The 19,996-nt window shown below is 38.3% G+C and overlaps 1 protein-coding gene across 1 annotated transcript in view; it reads right to left on the reverse strand.

Moving 5' to 3' along the window:
• Positions 1-19,758, reverse strand: part of LOC104848972 (disintegrin and metalloproteinase domain-containing protein 9) — an 85,494-nt gene extending 65,736 nt beyond the window's left edge. Inside the window, exons 1-7 of the mRNA XM_010605230.2 lie at positions 19,683-19,758; positions 15,639-15,733; positions 13,635-13,693; positions 11,962-12,040; positions 6,796-6,872; positions 5,495-5,690; positions 3,691-3,756 (exon numbers count right to left, since the gene is read on the reverse strand). Of these exons, the coding sequence (XP_010603532.1) occupies positions 3,691-3,756; positions 5,495-5,690; positions 6,796-6,872; positions 11,962-12,040; positions 13,635-13,693; positions 15,639-15,733; positions 19,683-19,758 (648 nt within the window). The remainder of the gene's footprint in view (positions 1-3,690; positions 3,757-5,494; positions 5,691-6,795; positions 6,873-11,961; positions 12,041-13,634; positions 13,694-15,638; positions 15,734-19,682) is intronic.
• Positions 19,759-19,996: the final 238 nt, after the last annotated feature.

The raw sequence follows: 19,996 nt of genomic DNA on the forward strand, positions 1-19,996 counted from the left end.
CCCCGGAAAAAAAAAAAAAAAAAAAAAAAGGCAAGCAAAATGAACAGACACCTCACAGAAGAAGTAAAAATAGCCAAGAAATACATGAAGAAATGCTTGACATTGCTGGCCATTAAAGAAATGCAAATTAAAACAACACTCAGACATTATCCCAGAAAGAATGGCCATTATCAAAAAAGCCAAATAATAACAAATACTGGTAAGGCTGCAGGGAAAAGGGGACCCTGGTGGGAATGTAAACTAGTACAACACTTTGGAAAACAGTATGGAGACTCCTCAAAAAGCTAAAACTAGAAATGCCTTTGACCCAACCATTCCCTTTCAGAGAATCTTCCCTAAAGAGTTAAAGGCATCATATCACTGTCATATAGACATACCCATGTTTATAACAGCACAATTCATAATAGCTAAATCAAGGAAATAGCCTATCTGTCCATCAACAAATGAATGGATAAAGAAAATGTGGTATTTACACACAAGAACGATAAACGAGTGATTTCTAGGAAAAGAGACGCACCCTAGTATGGCTTGTATCTAGATGACCCCCCAAAACCTCATGTGGTCATAGGTGGGGTTTTTCAGAGGTGGCTGGATCTAGGTATATGATGCTAGGATTAAGTGGGTGATGCTGGGACTAACTGTATAATGTTTTCTTTTTTTGGAGATGCCAGCTGAAGAAGCAGGCCTGCGATGCTTTAGGCTGTACTTGCTGTGAGATTCTGGTCAGAGCTCAGAAGACCAGAAATGCAGCAGATAAATACCAGATAAATGATCAGGAGGTTTCTGCTGGGAAGAAAAGACTGCACTGGCTGCTGGACTCCAGAGCACGTACGTTATCCTTTGGCAGAAATTTGTCTGCATTTTACTCATGTCCAGAGATTTTGCTTGAGACTGAAAAAAAAGGCAGCCAACTACCTAACCTTGTGGAAGAAATTTCAAGGCAGTCTAATAGCCAGATCTATGTTGAGAATCAAGAGCAAAAAGCCCAGAAGAACAATTTTAAATATTTTGAATTTGGCTAGAAAGGAAGCTCCAGTAAAGTTGTTCTGCAAAGATGGAGCAGAGAACTTGCTGAGAAGAAAGGTCAATAGAAAAGATGCCTGAGGATATCACAAGAACCAGCAGGTCTCTGCCCTTTGCAGTCTCAATACAGCAAAGGTAAAAAGACACTGCTTTGAGAATAGAGCACCAGAGTACCCCATGTTCCCAAATGGTAGTGATCTACGGAATTTGTTTCTTGAGATTGGGTTCAGAGTGCTCAGCAATGCAAGCACTTGGCCCCTACACCCAAGAAAGAAGGAAGCCTGGCTACTGCTCCAGTTGGCGGCACACTTTGGCAGCATCCGTGTGGTGCTGACTGTAGGCGCATGCAGAATGCAAGAGTTGTGGGGTCAGGAAGGCTTCTGCCCAGACTTCAGAAGAAGGCCTGGGAGGCCAGACAGGGTGCCCCTGAGAGGGCAGTGCATGAAGCTGTGAGTGTGAGGCTGAAGGTGCTGTGGAGACCCCAGGAGTTTGGAGAAGCCAGAAGTGTGGATCATCTGAGGAAAATCACAAGAACTGAGCAAAGCCAGCCCAAGAGAGAAGCGTAGGAGCTCAGCCACTGGCAGGGCTACACCAGTGGAGACACCCAAGCCCCTTGGAGTTTATGTACTGGATGATGGACGTGGAACTAGGCTATGTCATGTTTGCCCTGCTGGATTTCGGACTTGCTTTGTTCCCATTCCTTTCTACCTCTCCTTGTACTTTTTGGAATGGAAATTTCTATCTTATGCCATTGTATGGTGTAAGTGTTTAACTTTCATTTGTACAGGGTTTTACAGCCAAGAGTTTGCCTTAAATCTCAGAAGAGACTTTACACTTGGACTTTTCAACAATGCTGAAATTGTTAGGAATTTGGCAACTCTTAAAGATGAACTAAATGCCTTTATATAAAGGGATGTGCACACAAGTCTTTGTGGACCAAGGGTAGAACAATATGGCTTATACCTACATGTTCCCCCAAAGCCTCATGTGGTCATAGGTGAGGGTTTTCAGAGACGCTGAATCTAGGGTGTGTAATACTGGGATTAAGGGAGCCCCACCTTGGGTATAGGTGGCACCACCCAAAGGGTGGGTAGCCTGGATGGAATATTAAAAAGATTAGGTTTTTTTGTTGCTACTTGTTGCTTTGCTGCCTCCTGCCTGCTCTGTAATGCCCCTCCACTATACCACCCAGCACTGCAGCCAGCCACCTACAGACTAAAACCTCTACAAACCATGAGCTACAATAAATCTTTCCTCTTTTAATTTTGGGTGTTGGGTATTTTCTCTCAAACAAGAGAAAAGTAACTTAGTTAATACACTGAGACTAATGCTAAGTGAAATAAGACATACAAGCTTAAATACCACATGGCTTTTCTTATATGAGAAATCCAAAGTATAAATAAAGAGCAAAAAAGATAAATAATAGGAAATAAGGAGACAGATCCTTCTCAAATGGAAAGGGGATCAAGATATGGATACTTTAATAGGAGGAGGGAGGGACAGGGGATGAAAAAAGAATGTTCTGTACATGCACCAACTGCACAGAAGGAATGCAAACATTATATACTGCAAACATGCAGTAATAAAAAGGAAACATTTCACCCATAATTTGGGGCAGAGCTCACATAGTAGATTTCCTGTGCTTTTCCTTCTACTGCTAGAATGTAATGAATCCATAATGAACAAATCTGAGTAGGTTTCTATCTCTTAGTAACTAAGGTTTGATATTTCCAACCTACACACAATAAAAATCCTCACACCTGTCTCGGCAGCTTACAAAAAAAGAACTGCCAGTCATGTTAAGTTTCTACAAATAGCTTTTAACACAAACTACAAAAAAGTCAAAATGGGAGGAGGGGTAAGAAAGAGGAAGGAGATTTAAAAAAGAACAAGCTGTAATATTTATACTTAACCACTCTCCAAGAGTAGGTAAGCTGCCTAAATCGCAAACATGTACTAATACAATTGTAAAATTTTTTAAGTCAAAACATTTCAAATAGGGGCCAGGGATTTAGCTTAAGGGTTCTGCTGCCTGCCTCACAAGTACAAGGTCTGGAGTTCCATATCCACTAAAACAAAAAAAAAAAAAATTCAAATAATCTATATTTTAAATTATATAGCATCTATATCTAAAATTGCTAATTCTATACATGGTGAAAAAGGCCTATTGCTACTCTTAGGTTAGCAAAGCAGTTAGTTCAATTTCTTAAGCAAAAATAAGAAAAATGACCTGGTATTATCTTATTATTACTATTCTCTTCTAAAGCATGCCAAGGTTTGGAAGTTTTCTCTCCCTTAAAGTAAAATATCAGTTTATAATTTTATAAAGCAAAGTAATTTCATTAGACAAAAATGATTAACAGCCCATTAAAGTAGCACAATCTGAAAGTAAAAAGCCTAATTAATAAGAAAGTCTTACTAAAAAAATCTAGCATAAACTTCTAGAAAAAATATGGGGGCAAATAACTAGTAAAAGGCAGTCTCATTTGCTACATTCAGTTTTTGCTGCTATATTGTGGTATTAAGGTTTAAAGGAAAAAATATTTTTGTTCTAAAATTATCAGTTAAGGAAAATTAATGAAAATATGATATTTTGTATTTACATCAGGGGATGCTCACTTCTCAATGGCTTTTCATGAAAAAGAAGAAAACTGTCACCATTCATACCCGTTCTTTGTCTACAACAATGAACAGCTCCACGTATCGGGTCTGTGGCAGGATGGCTCTTCTTCTCTGTCAAATACACAACCACAGAAAAGCAAAAGTAAGTTGTAAGGCCCTTAATCTCTAACCAATTGATATCTCATGTCTGCTAAGGGCTATCTGACTTTGATCAAAAAAGCCAAAACCCTGTCTATTAAGGGTGTTAGCTAATCAGAGAAAACTTCTAGCTAAGAGTAAAATGGGCTATTCATCTTTTTAAAGCCCTAGAATTATTTATTTCTTTCTAAAATCAAAGCTACACACACACACACACACACACACACACACACACACACCTCCCTCAACACACACATATTTTAATGAGAAACCTCATTACCATATTGAGACAGGATTCAAAGAATGACACCCACTAATACTGAATAAAGAATATCCACTAATATTCAACAGTAGGGGAGAAGGTTGCCACTTTTAAAAATGACTAATTATGTCATTTTACAGAAATTCATACAAATACAGTAAGCAAAAATTTAAATGTTTTCCAATGTTTCAATTTAAAACAAGGAGGAAGGGGGCAGAGGGGAAGTCAGTAAAAAGAATTAAGATGTGTTGTGTACATATACCAACTTGCCGTCACAGATGTGATCATTATGTACTGCAAATGTACTGCAATAAATTTTTTTAGTTTAGAAAATAATAAACTGAACAGTCCAATAGACAAGAGTAAACAGCAGGCTATGCAATGAAAATAATGTCATAAGCTACTCTTAGTTAATTAAAAATATGCCTTAAACTAGGCACAGTGGTGCACACCTGTAGTCCCAGGGAGCCCAGGAATTTAGGGCCAGCCTGGGGAGAAAAAAAAAAAAGCTCTTCCCACACAGTAATTCCGTCTCACATATAAAAAACTTTATTTCTAGCAGCTAAGATTAATCCAGACCCAGCCCTACTTCTGCCTAAAGAACTCTAGTCAAAGTAAGTCATTGAGTCCTAAAGATATTTTAAAACAGAGACATGAATGTCCTTGGAAGACAGCTGAAGTCATTAATATCCTAAAGCCAAATCTCCTTCTGCTTCCCTGATCCAGAGCTCACAAATCACCACTGTGGCTTATTTATGTAAAAAGTATCTAAATAAAAACCCCACTGCTCTGAAAGTGAACTGGACAATTAAGTAGCAACTGTCAGTATGTTTACTGCCTAAAGTTTAAGTGTCATGCCTGGCCTGAAGGAGACCTTCACAGCAAACATGTCATGCTTTGGGGTGAGGGGTACTGGGGATCAAACTCGGGTCCTTGCACTTGGGAGGCAGGCGCTGGAGCCAAAACATGCCATCCTTTGCAAACAATAGGAAAAGGCCCATGCTACTCTCGGTAAACAGAACAGATGGTCACAAAGAAAATTTGGGACCAGATAGGCACATCTGCACTGACCACCCTTGGACTCTCAGTCATAAACATTCCTTATGCTCACAGCCCTTCCCAAGCCCTAGATAAACTAAGTTTTTTCCTCCCAGATAGCTGATTTCACCTACGATCCAGACAGAATAAACTCCACCTTCTCTCTCATAAAGCCTGCTTCCACGTGGCCAGTGTGTGCTGTTCATAAAGTGAAATTCTAGTTCCCAATGCCCACAAAACTTAAACTGTTCTCAAAATACATATTGCTTGTGTTTTTGTGCCCTTACTTCCTTTCACAATATCTGGCATGTAGTTGGAAGGAATAATAGTAAATATTATCTCAATGGATAAATACATGATTTTTTAAAGTTTTCACCAAAACCAGCCATCAAGAAGTGTATTTCTCCTTACTCGAAGTAGCTGAGTGATGCTTCGATGCTCTTCCTCTCCTCCCTCTGTGGTCTCTTTCTCTATATCCATGTTAGAAACTCCACATTTCAGAGGCTCTTTGTGGACGTCATCCATTCGATAAAAGATGTGCTCAAAGCGGGTGCTGTTGTGCAGGGGTTCGATCCCATAACTGGCATTCTCTAAATGTAGCAATCCTCTAAATAATGCATTACACATACATCATTTTTCAAGAAAAAATACATAGGAAAATATGAATTCAAGTTCTAGCTTTTTAACACGTATAAGAAGGCGCAAATGACATAAAGGGGAAAAAAGGCATTACAACAAAATAAAGGCTTTAGACTCAAGCAGACCTAAATTTACATTCAAAGCTGCTGCTTGGTAGCAGTTATTTAAAAGTTATTTAACATCTCTGAGCAACTGCTATAAATGAAAAGTCTGCAGAGAAATGCCTTAAGAGTGTGAAGTCTACAACCAAAGGATCAGAGTTCTGAATCCCAAACATGCTTTCTACTAGCAAGTCATTTAACCTCTGCCTTAGGTTACATTCTGCATAGGACTGTTCTGACAACTAAATTATTTAATGTGCATAAAATATTTAGAACATTCCCCAGCACACAGTAACTGTTCAGTGAGTAAATCACTCAAATGAAGATAAATAGTTGCTTTAAGAGTTAAAACTGTTCTTACTCTCTTATAACTTGGCATGAAAATTTGTTTTATTTTTTCATACAATAAAAAGAAAAACAAAGGTAAACAAAATGAAACAAAAGCAACAGCCTGTCAATGTCCTTGAAAAAAACCAAAAAGTGATTCTTACTTGTTTAACCACTCACTCACTCACTCAACAGCAGAGTACTGCATTGTCAAGCCTTCAATACAAGGAACTAACATTAGTATAACTTCATTTCATACATGATAGATTTTTCTAAACCTTCGTTTGCTCACCTAAATATGGTGATAATGAGCCTTTCCTGAGGCATTACGGGACTTAAATGAGATATTACAGGTGAAAATGTTATAAATAAAATGCTACAGATGTTTAAAGTATATTTTACTTCGAATAGCAAAAATTATTTAGTGATCTCAAAAGTGAAATTTGCTTTATAAGTATTAAAATCCATCTAAATTTTTTCTAAATAAACACACCAACCGTATCTGAAGCATAGCTATAAAGAACTTTAGTAACATCAAAATAAAACTGTTAAACCTTCAAAATGACTTGGCTTGGAGACAGAAAATAAAAAGGTGAGCAGTAGGAAAAAGAAAAAATAAAAAAACTGAGACAGAAAATTCCTTACCTGAGGCCAAAACAGTCACTCAGAGCAACAGATGAACTATAAACTCCCTCCACATAGCCCCGATAATGACAGTGATTCTAAATAAAAAACGCTGTATTAATTTCACATACTGCTACATTTAGAAATCATCGTAGAAACTGCATAGCTAACAAATTATTTGTGAACAGTAAACCAAAAGATTTAATTTATATTACTGGCATCTCAGAATGTCAGACAGTATTCTCCAGACCCCCTGTAGACTACCTACGTTCACCTCAAGTACACAAACTCACAGGCAGAATTCCAGCGGTTACTCAATACACACAGCTCTGTCCCAATGAACTCTCAACAAAGAAGCAGAACAGGACAATATGTTATGTCTAACATTTTAAATCATAGTCACTCCAAGGAGCATCAGCAGCCCGTAGACATGTAATTCAGAAGAGGATTTTGTGAGAAGATAATGAAGCCCCTACCCCCCAAAAATAATTCAGCATAAGGGGAAAAAGTTATCTGACCAGATGATTTTCTTTTCCTATTTAGGTGTATTATATTTTTACTAGTTGTAAATTTAGCCATCTTCAAAAATGTCAGAGGCTTTAATCTTTTGCACAAGAAATTTAACCAGTAGAAATGCAAAATTGGGCATGGTGGCATAAGCCTGTAACCCCAGCTACTCAGAAGGTTGAGGCAGAAAGATCACAAGTTAGGGATGTAGCTCGGTACTCCCCGGGATCAATTCCCAGTACTACATACATACATAAGTATCACTTAGCAATACCAAACTGTTTAGTACTTAGGGAGATTTTTCTCATTTTTAGAACAATTACAGAAGCTAGGGTCAGCTCAGTGGCAGAGCACTTGCCTAGCATGCCCAAGGCCCTGGGTTCAATCTACACCATTGGAAAAAAAAAATTTACAAAGCATTAAAATAGAAACGCCAAGGGTCAGAGGGGAACACTAGCTCCACCAAACCAAAACAAGGCCTTGATTATTAAAACAGTAGAGTACTGGAGAACTACTAAAGAGAACTGAACCAGTGGAACCAAAGAGAAAGTCTGCAAATAGACCACAAATACATATAGATATTTATGACAAAAGCGGCATCTCAAATCACAGGGGCAAAGATGTAAAAATAAATGCTGCTACCGATCCCCGGTACCAAAAAACAAAACAAAAATAAATGCTGCTAACTAGACATCAGAAAAGAATAAAATTATATCCCTAATTCACACCATGTAAAAGTATACTCGAGGGCTGGGGATTTAGCCCAGTGGTTCTGTCGCCTGCCTCACAAGCCCAAGGTCCCAAGTTCAATCCCCAGTAGCAAAAAAATATATATTTATTGAGCCTCCACATGGAAAGAAACATCCATAAAAGTCAAAAGACAACTGATTGTAACTTACCTGACAGGTAAAGGGTTGATAAATCGTTAAATATAAAGATATTTTAAACATTGAGGGGAAAAGAACAAAAGCCTAAGCCAGATCCTGGCACATGCCTACAATCCCAGCACTATGGGAGGCTGATATAGGAGGATTCTGGGTTCAAACCCACCCTGGGCAATTTAACAACTTAATGAGACTGTTTCAAAATAAAAAGTATTTTTTTAAAAGGGATGGGGATGTAGCTCAGTTCAAAGGCCCTAGTGTCAATCCCAATATGAGCAACAACAACAACAAAAAAAAATGTTTAAACTCAAAAGAAAACTGGGCAAAAGACATAAATAGACAATTCATACAATCAATGTATGTCATCTAAAAATGCTCTTACATGTATGAAAAGCTTTTCTATCTGACATGCTGACAAAGACAGTATCTCTGAATCCATGACAGAAACAGAGAAAATTCTTCCTTAGAGTAGAACTCGCTCTAACAGTGATGAAATTAGAAAACTATCATTTTGACAGCTGTCATAGCAACAACTGATTCAGACAAAAACTAAATACTGAAACTTAGTGGGTAAACTTTAGAAGAGGAACAGAACACCACACAGTCTCAAAATATCTACCCACAGTATTAATTTAAAAGGCAGAGATGGCAAATTTACAGCGGAGAAGCCCAACAGACCCTCCTGAACCAAATGGCCAGTGTGGACGTGGTCAAGCAGACTTCCTGGACAGCATGGGCTAACTGATCTGATACCCTGAGAACAACTAAGTCAGCTGGCACCCAGCATGTGATCCCTTCACCTGCCAGCCTGATGGCATTTGTTTCATAACCTGCTTTTATTAAATATTTCCACAGCATTCCATTTAGCTGTTTCAAAGTACCTGTCCCAGATCTGCCAAGAAGAACACAACTGCCTTCAGTCTTCTTGCTGAAATGTCATTAACCAGAGACAACTTGCATTTCAGGAAGGAAGTCTGAAGTCCATCAGAACACTTGGAAAGACTTTTGTCACACACCACTGTCCTCTGCTTCACTCCCACAGGCACAGTGACAAACCATGTTCCGCTCTTCGAGCCCAGCAAGTTCCCCTAAAAACTCATGTACTGTTTCCTCGACATTCCCCGTGCTATCCTCTTCTATAGAAAAAGGGCACAGGAGTCTAAATTACTGTTGAGCTGGTGGACACACACACTCCTGTGACCTCCTCCTGCAGTTTGACTGCGTGTTGATCAAGTTTTATGCCTTTTCGCCTACTTAAGAATTTTTCAACTTCTCCCAGGAAACTCTCAGAGGATGGAGAGAGGTTTCCCTTCACTTTATAGCTGTCAAAAACACAACAAATCCTGTTTTGTAAGTTTACGAAACATCTAGTGAAGCTCTAAGAGTACAATAAAGGTGCAACTGGCATAAATGGTTTTGGAAACACACAAAATGCAAGTAAAAATGTGTTGGTGGAAGCAAGAATACACAGAACCCACTGGCCACAAGGGTGTAGGAAGCCTTGAGTAATCAACATACTTTTAGAGGACACAATGCATCAATCAACTAGGAGAAATATTTATGAGACTATCTCGTGTATTTAGAAGATACTCTAAATTCCTAAGTTGGGAATTTGGAGGTCTATTTCGCATAACAACTTGTATTAAGTCACTTTTCTATAACTGTTTCTTATTAAAAATGGTGAAAGACACTGGTTTTTTGTTTGTTTGTTTTTTGGGTTTCTTTTTTCCTCATTGAGTTTACTGGTACATTTTAGGTATACAGTAGTTACATTCTTTTTTTGTTTGTTTGTTTTTTGGGTTTCTTTTTTCCTCATTGAGTTTACTGGTACATTTTAGGTATACAGTACAGTTACATTCATTATTGGGATCTTGTACCTTTACATGACAAGTCTTGGTTCTCATTTTTTCTCCTTATCCCTGCCCTCCCTTCACCCCCTCCTCCCTTCCCTATTTACAAACACTTTATTTCCATTTTTTCATTTTCTTACTTCTTTTCCTTTTCCCTTATTCCCTTTCCCCTACATCTTTATCCCTTTTCTTCCGATTGAAAGACACTGTTAACGAAAGCTAGAAAACAACTTTATAAGTTACTTCAAACATAAGCAATAGAATTCTGCTTGGGAAGACTGTTTTACTAGGAGAAAGCATTTACAATTTTTTCGGTGTAACTTAACTACATTTTATGGACAAAGCTATATATGTTGTTATGATATTTAACAATCTTGCAACGTGCAGAAAAATCTCATTATCAAAGTTTTCATTTGTATTTTAAATCTACATTCACACTTCTCTGAACAATATTAAAAACCCAAGAAGTAAATGGAAAACTGTGTTTCAGCGCATATTTTCAAACATCCAGAAAAAAGGAACAATTCTATTAAGAAGACAGTCACTTAAGTTTCTATAAAGGAAATCTATTTTTAGCATCTTAAATACATACCTTTTAACAATAACAAATATTAATTAATTTTTCAATTTTTCCAGAATGCCTGTTCTAAGCATCTCAGAGATATTAATGCCATGAAGTAATGCGCGTTATTTCCTTTGAGAGTGGTATATACTGAAGCAGCGAATGCATGAGAGGTAACTTCACCAGCAAATGTATCAGAGCCAAAATTCAAGCCCATTTTCTGTCTCAAAAAAAAGCTTGCCAAAATACCTTTATGAAAAACATAAAATGTGGGTAATTTTTTAATCTGGTTTACGCTATAGTATAAATTTAATCTCTTCTACTAATTTTAACTAAATAATGTACAAAGAGTTCACTAAGATAAATAAATCATACAGTGGGCCAAAAAAGGACAGGGCAAATCAGTATTTCCTTATTTTTAAAAAGTAACAAAAGTTAACCTAAAATAAAGATATTCCCTTCTATTTAGTTGTAGAATGCTATAAAAGTAAATAACTAGCTGGGCATGGGGGAGCACGCCTGTAATCCCAGCACTCAGGAGACTGAGGCAGGAGGATCGCTGTGAGTTGGAGACCAACCTGAGCTCTGCAGTGAGTTCAAGGCCAATCTGGACTATATAGGAATACCCATCTCATAAAACAAAAAAACATATGAATAACTAATATAAACAAGTCAACCCAGCAAAATATTAAAAATTTAGGGAAAAAAAACGACATTAATGAAAAAAAAAGATTTCTCATGAAAACTATTACAAAAGAAAAAAAAATGTATATTTTACCTAACTGCCAAAAAAGGACAGTAAAGCACTCTTCCCAAACAAAACTAGAAATGAAAAAATAAAACCTAAACTAAAAATGTTTATACTCTAAAAAATGTACAAAGCCTATTTTGACATCTAATAATTATGCTGAGTATTCCTGGCCACTTCTGTCCCAAAGAGTATTCTGTCATTTGAACCAAGGAAGACCACACATCTTTAGGAAAGAAGTGTTTTCATCAAAACATTACCACCCAAGACTACAACAGCAAGTGAACACCAAGAAAGAACCGTTTCACAGACTAATGGTGCTTTTTTAATATTAACTTTCAAGAACAACAAAAAAACTAGTTCCAAAATACCTCAAACTTTTCCTCTTCATAATCAATAAAGATTATCACTAAATAACAGCTTATTTTCCTGGAATCTAAGAAAAATACTATGCACCTGAAGAGCTGCCAGGCAGTCCATGGAAGGGCCCACCTCCTCCAGGGCCACTCACACACTGTAACGTCAGAAGTGTCCTGCTAGGGTTATGCGTGTATCAGGTCCGAATGCCTGACAAGTACTCACTCTAAAATACAACCAGCATACATTTGCTACAGAATCAAGAAGAAAATACGTTACCTGTATATTGGGATGGTCAGAGATCAGAGCCCCTTCTTTGCTATAGGTATAAACTACAAAATCTTTAGGCAAAAGGTCTCTGGAAAAGGAATAAAACACAAACCAATTATATTTATTTGAATTATCAACAACTAAAGCACACAATTTATAAGGCATAATTCCCAGACGAGCTGAACAGAAATAAATAAAAAATTTTACCCAATTCATCTTCATTTAAGGAATGAACTAAAAGTTCATAAACAGTCTTAAATCTGAAATAGTGTGCATTCCCTACTCATAAGTGATGTCAACCTACAATTTGTTCTAATGGCATAAAATGCTGGCTGTAAAAAACTTAAAGCAATATAAATAATGTTTCTTAAAACTTTACAACTCACAGGAAAAGAATAAACTACATTATTGATGGCACATCATATTTATAAAAGAAATATATGTTTGTACTCCTTTTTTAAAGTTCCATATAAACAAGGAGCATTCATTTCCTTAACCTCCTAAGTACTGAGGAAAAATCTTGTTTTCAGTTGTTGAAGGAAGCAACTATTTCTAATTCCCAGAGCTTTATTCCATGTTAAAGAGCTCTTTACAAGCCACATTTGCAAAGACAAGTTTCCCTCACTGAAGGAGTGGAGCAGCTCTCTGCTGGCCCCAGGCCTTATGGGCCAGTCATGAATATTAACATGCTAATTAAGTTCAAAAGGCAGGCTGGAGGTGAAGCGCAGAGGTAGAGCACTTAGCAGGTGAAAAGCCCTGAGTTCCATCCTCAGCAAAAAAAGAACAGCAAGAACCTGTAATGCTAGCTACTCAGAAGGCTGAGGTAGAAGGGTCACAAGTCGATGTCTGCCTGCTCAACAGAGAGGCCCTTTCTCAAAATGAAGCTCATGGGGCTGGGGTCTTAGCTCAGTGGTTCTGCTACCTGCCTCGGTACCAAATTAATAATAATAATAATAATAATAATAATAATTTTTAATGAAGCTCAAAACACTCTGGAGACACCCAAGACCAACTTATCTATACTGTTTAGAGATAGACAAATTGATAGTTTCAACCCATTTAATATATATAGCTGGGCTTTAGCTACATGGCCAGCAGAATAAGACCCTCAGGAAACTTGTGCCTGGCGTCCCTCAGAAAATACTGTGCTCCACCATCTCAGTGGCTGCCAACCAAGGCAAACATGTCCACCCATGTGAATGAAAAGGATGTTGGGGCAGAAGTGCTCAAGGACTGTGTGCACTTTCTCTGCCTTGATGTACGCTCCTTTACCCTTCATTAAAGTCTGTGTGAGCACGCAGGGGAGGGGCCTGTGCAATCTTGAGTCCTGTCCATAGCTGACCCTGTTTAGTCACGTCAGTCTCCTCTTCTCCACACACACACACACACACACACACACACACACACACAGCTTTCCTTCCCTCTAGTGAACAGGAAAGGATCATGGAGATGCTTGGCTTTGCTCTGCCCTCCTCCCTCTGGAAGGCACTTCTGCCCAGCCAAGCACAAATGCCTCTGCGCTTCTCCAGAGGAAGTTCTGCTCTTGTACAGCAGTGACAGCAAAGGCGAGATCTGGCCACTACTGCGGTTCACAGCTACTGAAAAACATCTACCTTGAAGAGAAATCAATACAATATTTAAGAAGGATTTATCGAAAAGCCAAAGCAAATTAAATTGCTTACGTATTCCTTTCCAAGTGAATAATATGTTTTTTTCCTTGGGCTTGAATGACATAAGATACCTAAATGTAGAGAAGGGGGAAAAAAAATAACATTATCATATAAATTACTTTTCAACAAAATGTCATTTAGAAGACACAAAATTCAATTCTGAATTAAAATAATTTAGTACTGACTATAGTACATTTATAGAAATTTGTAACCATTCTTAACTAATAATCACCCAAGTATTTATCTACTCTTAAATTCATTTCTAACTCAGTTATAACTTCAGAGAAGAGTTCACTCTTGTATTGTCTACAGGGCAAAGCAGTTCTTTCTTTTGTTTAAATGAAATGAACTTCTTAGCTTCAAAAGATTACTCCTAGTTCTAGTTTCTCAAAAGTAGAAAAGAAATCCATATTTTTAAGATACTACAGCTTTCCACAGCCCACCTCGCCTCATCCATTCTAAAACACAGTCGCTGTGACGTCCCTGGGGTGAGGATGCACCACACAAAGGCACAGCAATCTAAATGGCCACAGTTTCAGGTTTTGTCGTTCTTGTGGTTTGAGTTTTTCTGTTTGTTTTTCAGGACTGAAGAGTAACCCCAGGGCCTTTGCAATTTGCACTAAGCAGCATCCTCAGTCTTTTGTTTGAGTCAGAGTATTAGTCAAAGTTGTGATCTTCCTGCATCACCCTTCCTGAGGGCTGGGGCTACAGGAAAGTGCTGCCATTCCTAGCTCAACACTTCTATTTGTCAGAGATACATAAAATAATACAGTGCCTTACAACTGACAGCATCTTATAATCAATGAATTAAGACAAGGCAACTTACACTTCCACATCTTTAAGCTCATGGGACCTGCTTTTCAACATCTAACAATGAAACAATTTCTCCAGTGACATAGTTTGGATCTTCATCGTGCCCAAAAGGCCCACGTATACAAGCCTGGTCCAAAGAGTGGCACTGTGGAAGGTGCTATGGACTTGCAGGAAGTCAAGGACCTTACGTCACTGGACACATGCAATTTGAAAGGACTGTAGGACCCATTCCCTTCCTCTTCTGGTTTTTGAGGTGAGCAGTTCCACCTCACTACAGGCCCCAAACCATGGAGCCAATCCATCATGGACCAGAACCTCCAAAACTATGATCCAAAATAAGCCTTTCCTCTTTATAAGTCAGTTAATTCATTATAGTGATGGAACGCTAACATACCCAGCAACTCGCCATTTCATTAGATTCGACCTGTTCTTAACTCTAATAAAAAAGAAAGTCATGAAGGGACTCAACAAATAATATTATCAGAAGCACTTACTTGATTTCCCCTACTGTTCTCAGGGTCTAAGTTAACATTTTGTCAAGAAGTAACATGATCTCCTCTACAGGGGAACATTAACCGAGGGCTTTTAAAGACTAGATCCTGGGCCAGGAATTTAGCTCGGCGGTTCTGGTGCTTGCCTCACAAGCACAAGGGCCCAAGTTCAATCCCCAGTAACAAAAAAATAAATAAATAATTTTTAAAAAAATAAAAGGATCCTGGCACCCTAGTTCTGTTGACAGAACTCTTCTATCCACCTCAATGCTGCACCCAGACCTCAAACATACCAAGCTCCTAAATAAAGGCATTTAACATATTACTCTTCTCCAGTGTCAGTGAAGATACAGTATAAAATATCCTACCTATCACAGTCTGAGTGGGGTTACTTCTTGTTATTAAGTAAAACCACTGTGATCATTGCTGATCAGTTAAGGGTTAGAAATCTATGCAATTATCAGCATCCTAACCAGATCACAGAATTCTACTTATTTCATCCTGTTATGTTTTAAGGTGATTACTTTGTCTTTTAAAAAACATACAAAGGCTCAAAATATTGCTTTAACTACAACAATGTCTAGTGGGCATCAGGACCACATGGTGCCATGCTAAACGACTGACTACGCCCTAAAATACGCACTCCTGAAAATACACCTTTGCTTCAAAGAACAATGTTAATACCTACAAAGGTCCCCAAGAGACAACTAACCTGTTTTGAATAGGGCCTTGGGGCTTCTCTTCGATCTCTAGTTAATCTCCAGGGAGTTATAATTTCATAAGAGAGGTGTGAGGTCTGTTGAAAGCCTACAGAAAAAGGAATTAATAATACGATATAACAAGTGAACCTAAAAAACTACATAATGCCAAAATGTAACAGAAATCAAAAGTTGAAAGTTCAAATCACTGAAAAAACATCTGACATTCCCATATTAAAAAAATATCCATAGCCAAGTATAGCAGTGCACAACGATAATCCTAACTACTCAAGAAGCTGAGGCAGGAGAATCACAAGATTGAAGCCAGCCTGACCAAATTAACAAGACCCCGTCTCAAAAAAAGTTTTTGAATGGATTGGAGGAGTGGCTCAGTGGTGGAATATATGCATGAAGTCTTTAGTTCAATCTCCAGTGCGATTTAAAATACACGGGCCGGGGATGCAGCTCAGTCGCAACACACCTGCCTGGCAAGCACAAGGTCCTGAGTTCGATCCCCAGTACGACAAAAAATAAAATAAAGTAAAATACAGTGGACTCCTGATTTATGCACTCAATTCTGTCCTGAGGGCTGGTTGTAACTCAAGTTGATCGTCTGAAGACCAATGCTCCTCTACGCAGCCTTCAAAGTCTCTCTCCTGTGTACAGGCAGATCACAGGGTCGTTAGAGACACTGACCCAGGATTTCTCAAACAACCCTGCACAGGAAAGGATGTTGTAACGTCGCTGCCAGAACTCTTTGAAGAGCTAAATCTGTATCTGATACCCTCTGGAAGTAGAAGTGGCCAGCATTCAGGTTGTAACTCAAGACTTTATTCATAAGTGAAAACTAAAATTCTGGTTGTAACCCAAGCTGCTCCTATATCAGGCCGGCAGTAACTGAAGGGTCTATAATACAAATAATTTTTGCACTAAAATGACAAAATAACAATGTACCAGGTAAGTATAGGTGGGATAAAAGTTCCTAAAAAAGAATGTTAGTCATTATCCAAACATTTTATACATAGCAATCATTTCCAAAGTCTAATACACAGGTCTCAATAAGTCCAACACAATCATTTCCTTCCATCATCATTACCAATGGCCTAACAATTCTTTCAATGAATTTGATGACATAGATGGTCACCATCCAAGGACCAGATGAAAAAAAACACATCTCTATAAAACCACATCCAGTGCAAGGAAGCTTGAGAATGACATACACAAAGTGAAAGAGTAAGGGAAGAACAGAGTCACATCTTTCACTCAGTTTCTTCTACAAATAAATGCCACCAAATCAGGGAAGTGAAAACTTTGGTACATTAAAAGAACTTTACAACCTAATGCATTGTATGGACCTGTTAAAATAAGACAAGTGAACAATAAAATCTGTAATAATCCAGGAAACTTCTGACACTGTGTTGATATTTGATGATCTTGAGGAGTTACTACTAATATTTTTAGTGTAATAGGCACATTGTTGCTGAGTTTATGTCCTTAGAGATTCCTTCTGAATATTCAATAACAAAAATAATATGTCTAGGATATACATTAAAATATCTAGTGTGTTTGAGGAAATAGACATATACAAACAAAGGATTAAAACTGGACACTGGGAGCAGGGCGTGGTGGCACATGCCTCTTCTAAGCCCAACACCTGGGAGAAATTACGCAGTCACAAGTTAGTTCAAGGCCATCCAGGGCTATAAAGTGAGACCTTGTTTCAAAAAACAAAACCAAAAAAGACTTGTGTATGTTTTAAAACTATAACAAAAATAATTATTTTAAGTGGTTTTACATATAGGGTATGGGACGAAAGACTTTATGCAACTCTGTGTAATATAAAATACTACAACTACATCAAACAATAAATGAGTATTAAATGTGTCATAAAAAAAAAATCAAACAATAAGTAAATGACCAAATGAACAGAGTAAGTAAATGAACCAAACTGTTGTTGTTTTTATTTTCTTGTTGTTAAGACAGAGCTTTGATATACAGTTCAGGCTGATCTTGAACATACTATTCAGCCCAGGCTGGCATGGAACTCAACAGCAATCCACCTGCCTCAGTTTCTAGAGCACTGGGATTACAGTTGTGCCATCACACCTGGCTGTACCAAATTGTTTAAAGCCTGTACTATAGTAGAATGGAGCTAGAGTAATGTTTCCTATACTTCTGTAACTCTGTAGTGTTTGTTTTGGCACCACTGTATTACTTTTGAAATTAAAAGGGGAAAAAAAGTGTTTCTTCAATGAAAATTATATAAAATGTTTTTAAAGCACTAATTATCTAGAATCTCTCCCAAAAGGTGCGGCCCTTCTCTCAAGGCCCCACATCCTATTATTTGTGAGGGTATACCTGTTTAATTTTACCTAATTAGTAAACCTTTCTAATGTCTCTTCAAAAAAAATCCTTTATATCTTTTTTTTTCTTTCTTTCAGTGCTGGGATCAAACCCAGGGACTCAAAACTGCCAAGGAAAGACCTACCCGAGTCACACTACCATGCCTCTAGCACTCTTACTAATCTCATATCCAGGCTACTATCACAGTTTTGACCTAGTGCGCCCACTCCTCCTCCTCTGATCCATCTGTATGTCCATTCACTCATTAAATTGCTTTATGCTCTTCAGATTTCTCAAGCACAGATTAAGATGAAATATTTACATCTAACTTTTTCCAATACTATATGTGAAAATAGTCACAACCCTGTCTCGTTTAGAATTTAAAAGATACAGACAGGAAAACATAAATTATAGGGCCAGGGAGTTAGCTCAATGGTTCCACCACCTGCCTCACAAGCACAAGGTCCTTCCTGAGTTCGATCCCCAGGACCCAAAAAAGAAAAAAAAATTATATATATATATATATATAAAATAACATATTAAAATACATGTCATGCTGTCTTACCTTCCTATCGCTGATACACCCATAACTCTAAGGAAGAAAGTTTTACTTTGGCTCACAGAATGTAGAGGCTTCAGTCTATAGCTGGCTGGTTCCAAGACAGGGCAGCAAGGCAGAGGGGTGCAGCAGAGGAGAAACAGCTCAAGGCAGGGCAGCAAGAAGCAGAGATAAAGGGAGCAGGGAGGGAAATACAGCCTTCCAGGTCACGCCCCAGGGACCCACCTCCTCTAACCAACCAGTTACCTACAAATCCATCAGTGGACGAACTCCTGACAAGTCTCACGCCCCATGACCCAGTCGCCTTCCAAGAGCCCCACAGAGGAACACATGAGGCTTTGGAGATATAAACCATAACACGTTAACAGTTTCAAACTCTTAACCCATCAACCCCTTATGGCATATTATACTGTCTAAATGTTCTTCATATCATTAAAACGCTAAAACTGGACTCCATAACTCACAAAAGTACCCACAGGCTGATTCGAGGCACATTTATGAGATGCCATGATCAAATGTCACTCAGATATTTGGGATTAAGAACCATGAACCACGTCAAAAGAAATCTGTGACATTAATAGATGCACAAACCACAAGGCAGAAATATTATAACCCTAAATTAGGTGACATTTTCAGTTTTCTTGAGTTCCTAAAAACTAAAAAGTTTAAATATTATTCTTTTTTTGCAGAAAATGGTATTACCAGTCATACTTGATGTCAACAAGATGCTACAACTACCAAAAGAAATGCACACATTGCAATCTCACTGCAAACAAACAGAACCCCATTCACTAAAAACATAATTCAAATTACCCCAAAAAGCAACTAAATGTTTTAAACATCTTTACACACCCAGCCAACAAATTAAAACAATTAACAAGAAAAAAATACGAATTCAGAAGTCTAGTATTAATGTTTTAAAAAGGCAACTGCCTGGACCACGGATTTAGCTCAGTGGTTCCACCACCTGTCTTACAAGCACAAGGTCCTGAGTTTAATCCCCAATACAAAAAAAAAAGATACAAAAAGAAACCAAAAAACTGCTTAAGCATTTCTACAGATCTGAACATCAATCTCTCAGCCACTCAGTTTCATCCCACTTGTCACCCAGCAGGCTCTCTCCACCTCTGGTGACCCAAACTCAACTGCACCACACCCTTGGACTTGCTGTGCTCCATCTTCACATCAGCATACAGCACATGGTCACGTTCACTGCATTTGTCCATTAGCATCTTCCGTGTAAAATCAAATGGAAGATTTCAAAGAAATGTCTGGCAGGCCTTCCTGGCCACCTCAGGAGTGCAGCCTCCTAGTCTGCCAAAGGAACCGGTGAAGCTTCTTCCAAAGTTTCCATTTGCATCTGGGTGCAGTTGAAGCTGGCACCACCTCTGCCACCCACAGCCAGGCCCCTGGACTCAATGCTAGCACCTAGAGAAGGGCCCACGGCCTCCAGGCTGTTGGCACCCATCC

The sequence above is a fragment of the Fukomys damarensis genome, unplaced genomic scaffold (genome assembly GCF_012274545.1).
Source record: "Fukomys damarensis isolate Sample0158 unplaced genomic scaffold, DMR_v1.0_HiC HiC_scaffold_18, whole genome shotgun sequence".
NCBI lineage: Eukaryota > Metazoa > Chordata > Mammalia > Rodentia > Bathyergidae > Fukomys > Fukomys damarensis.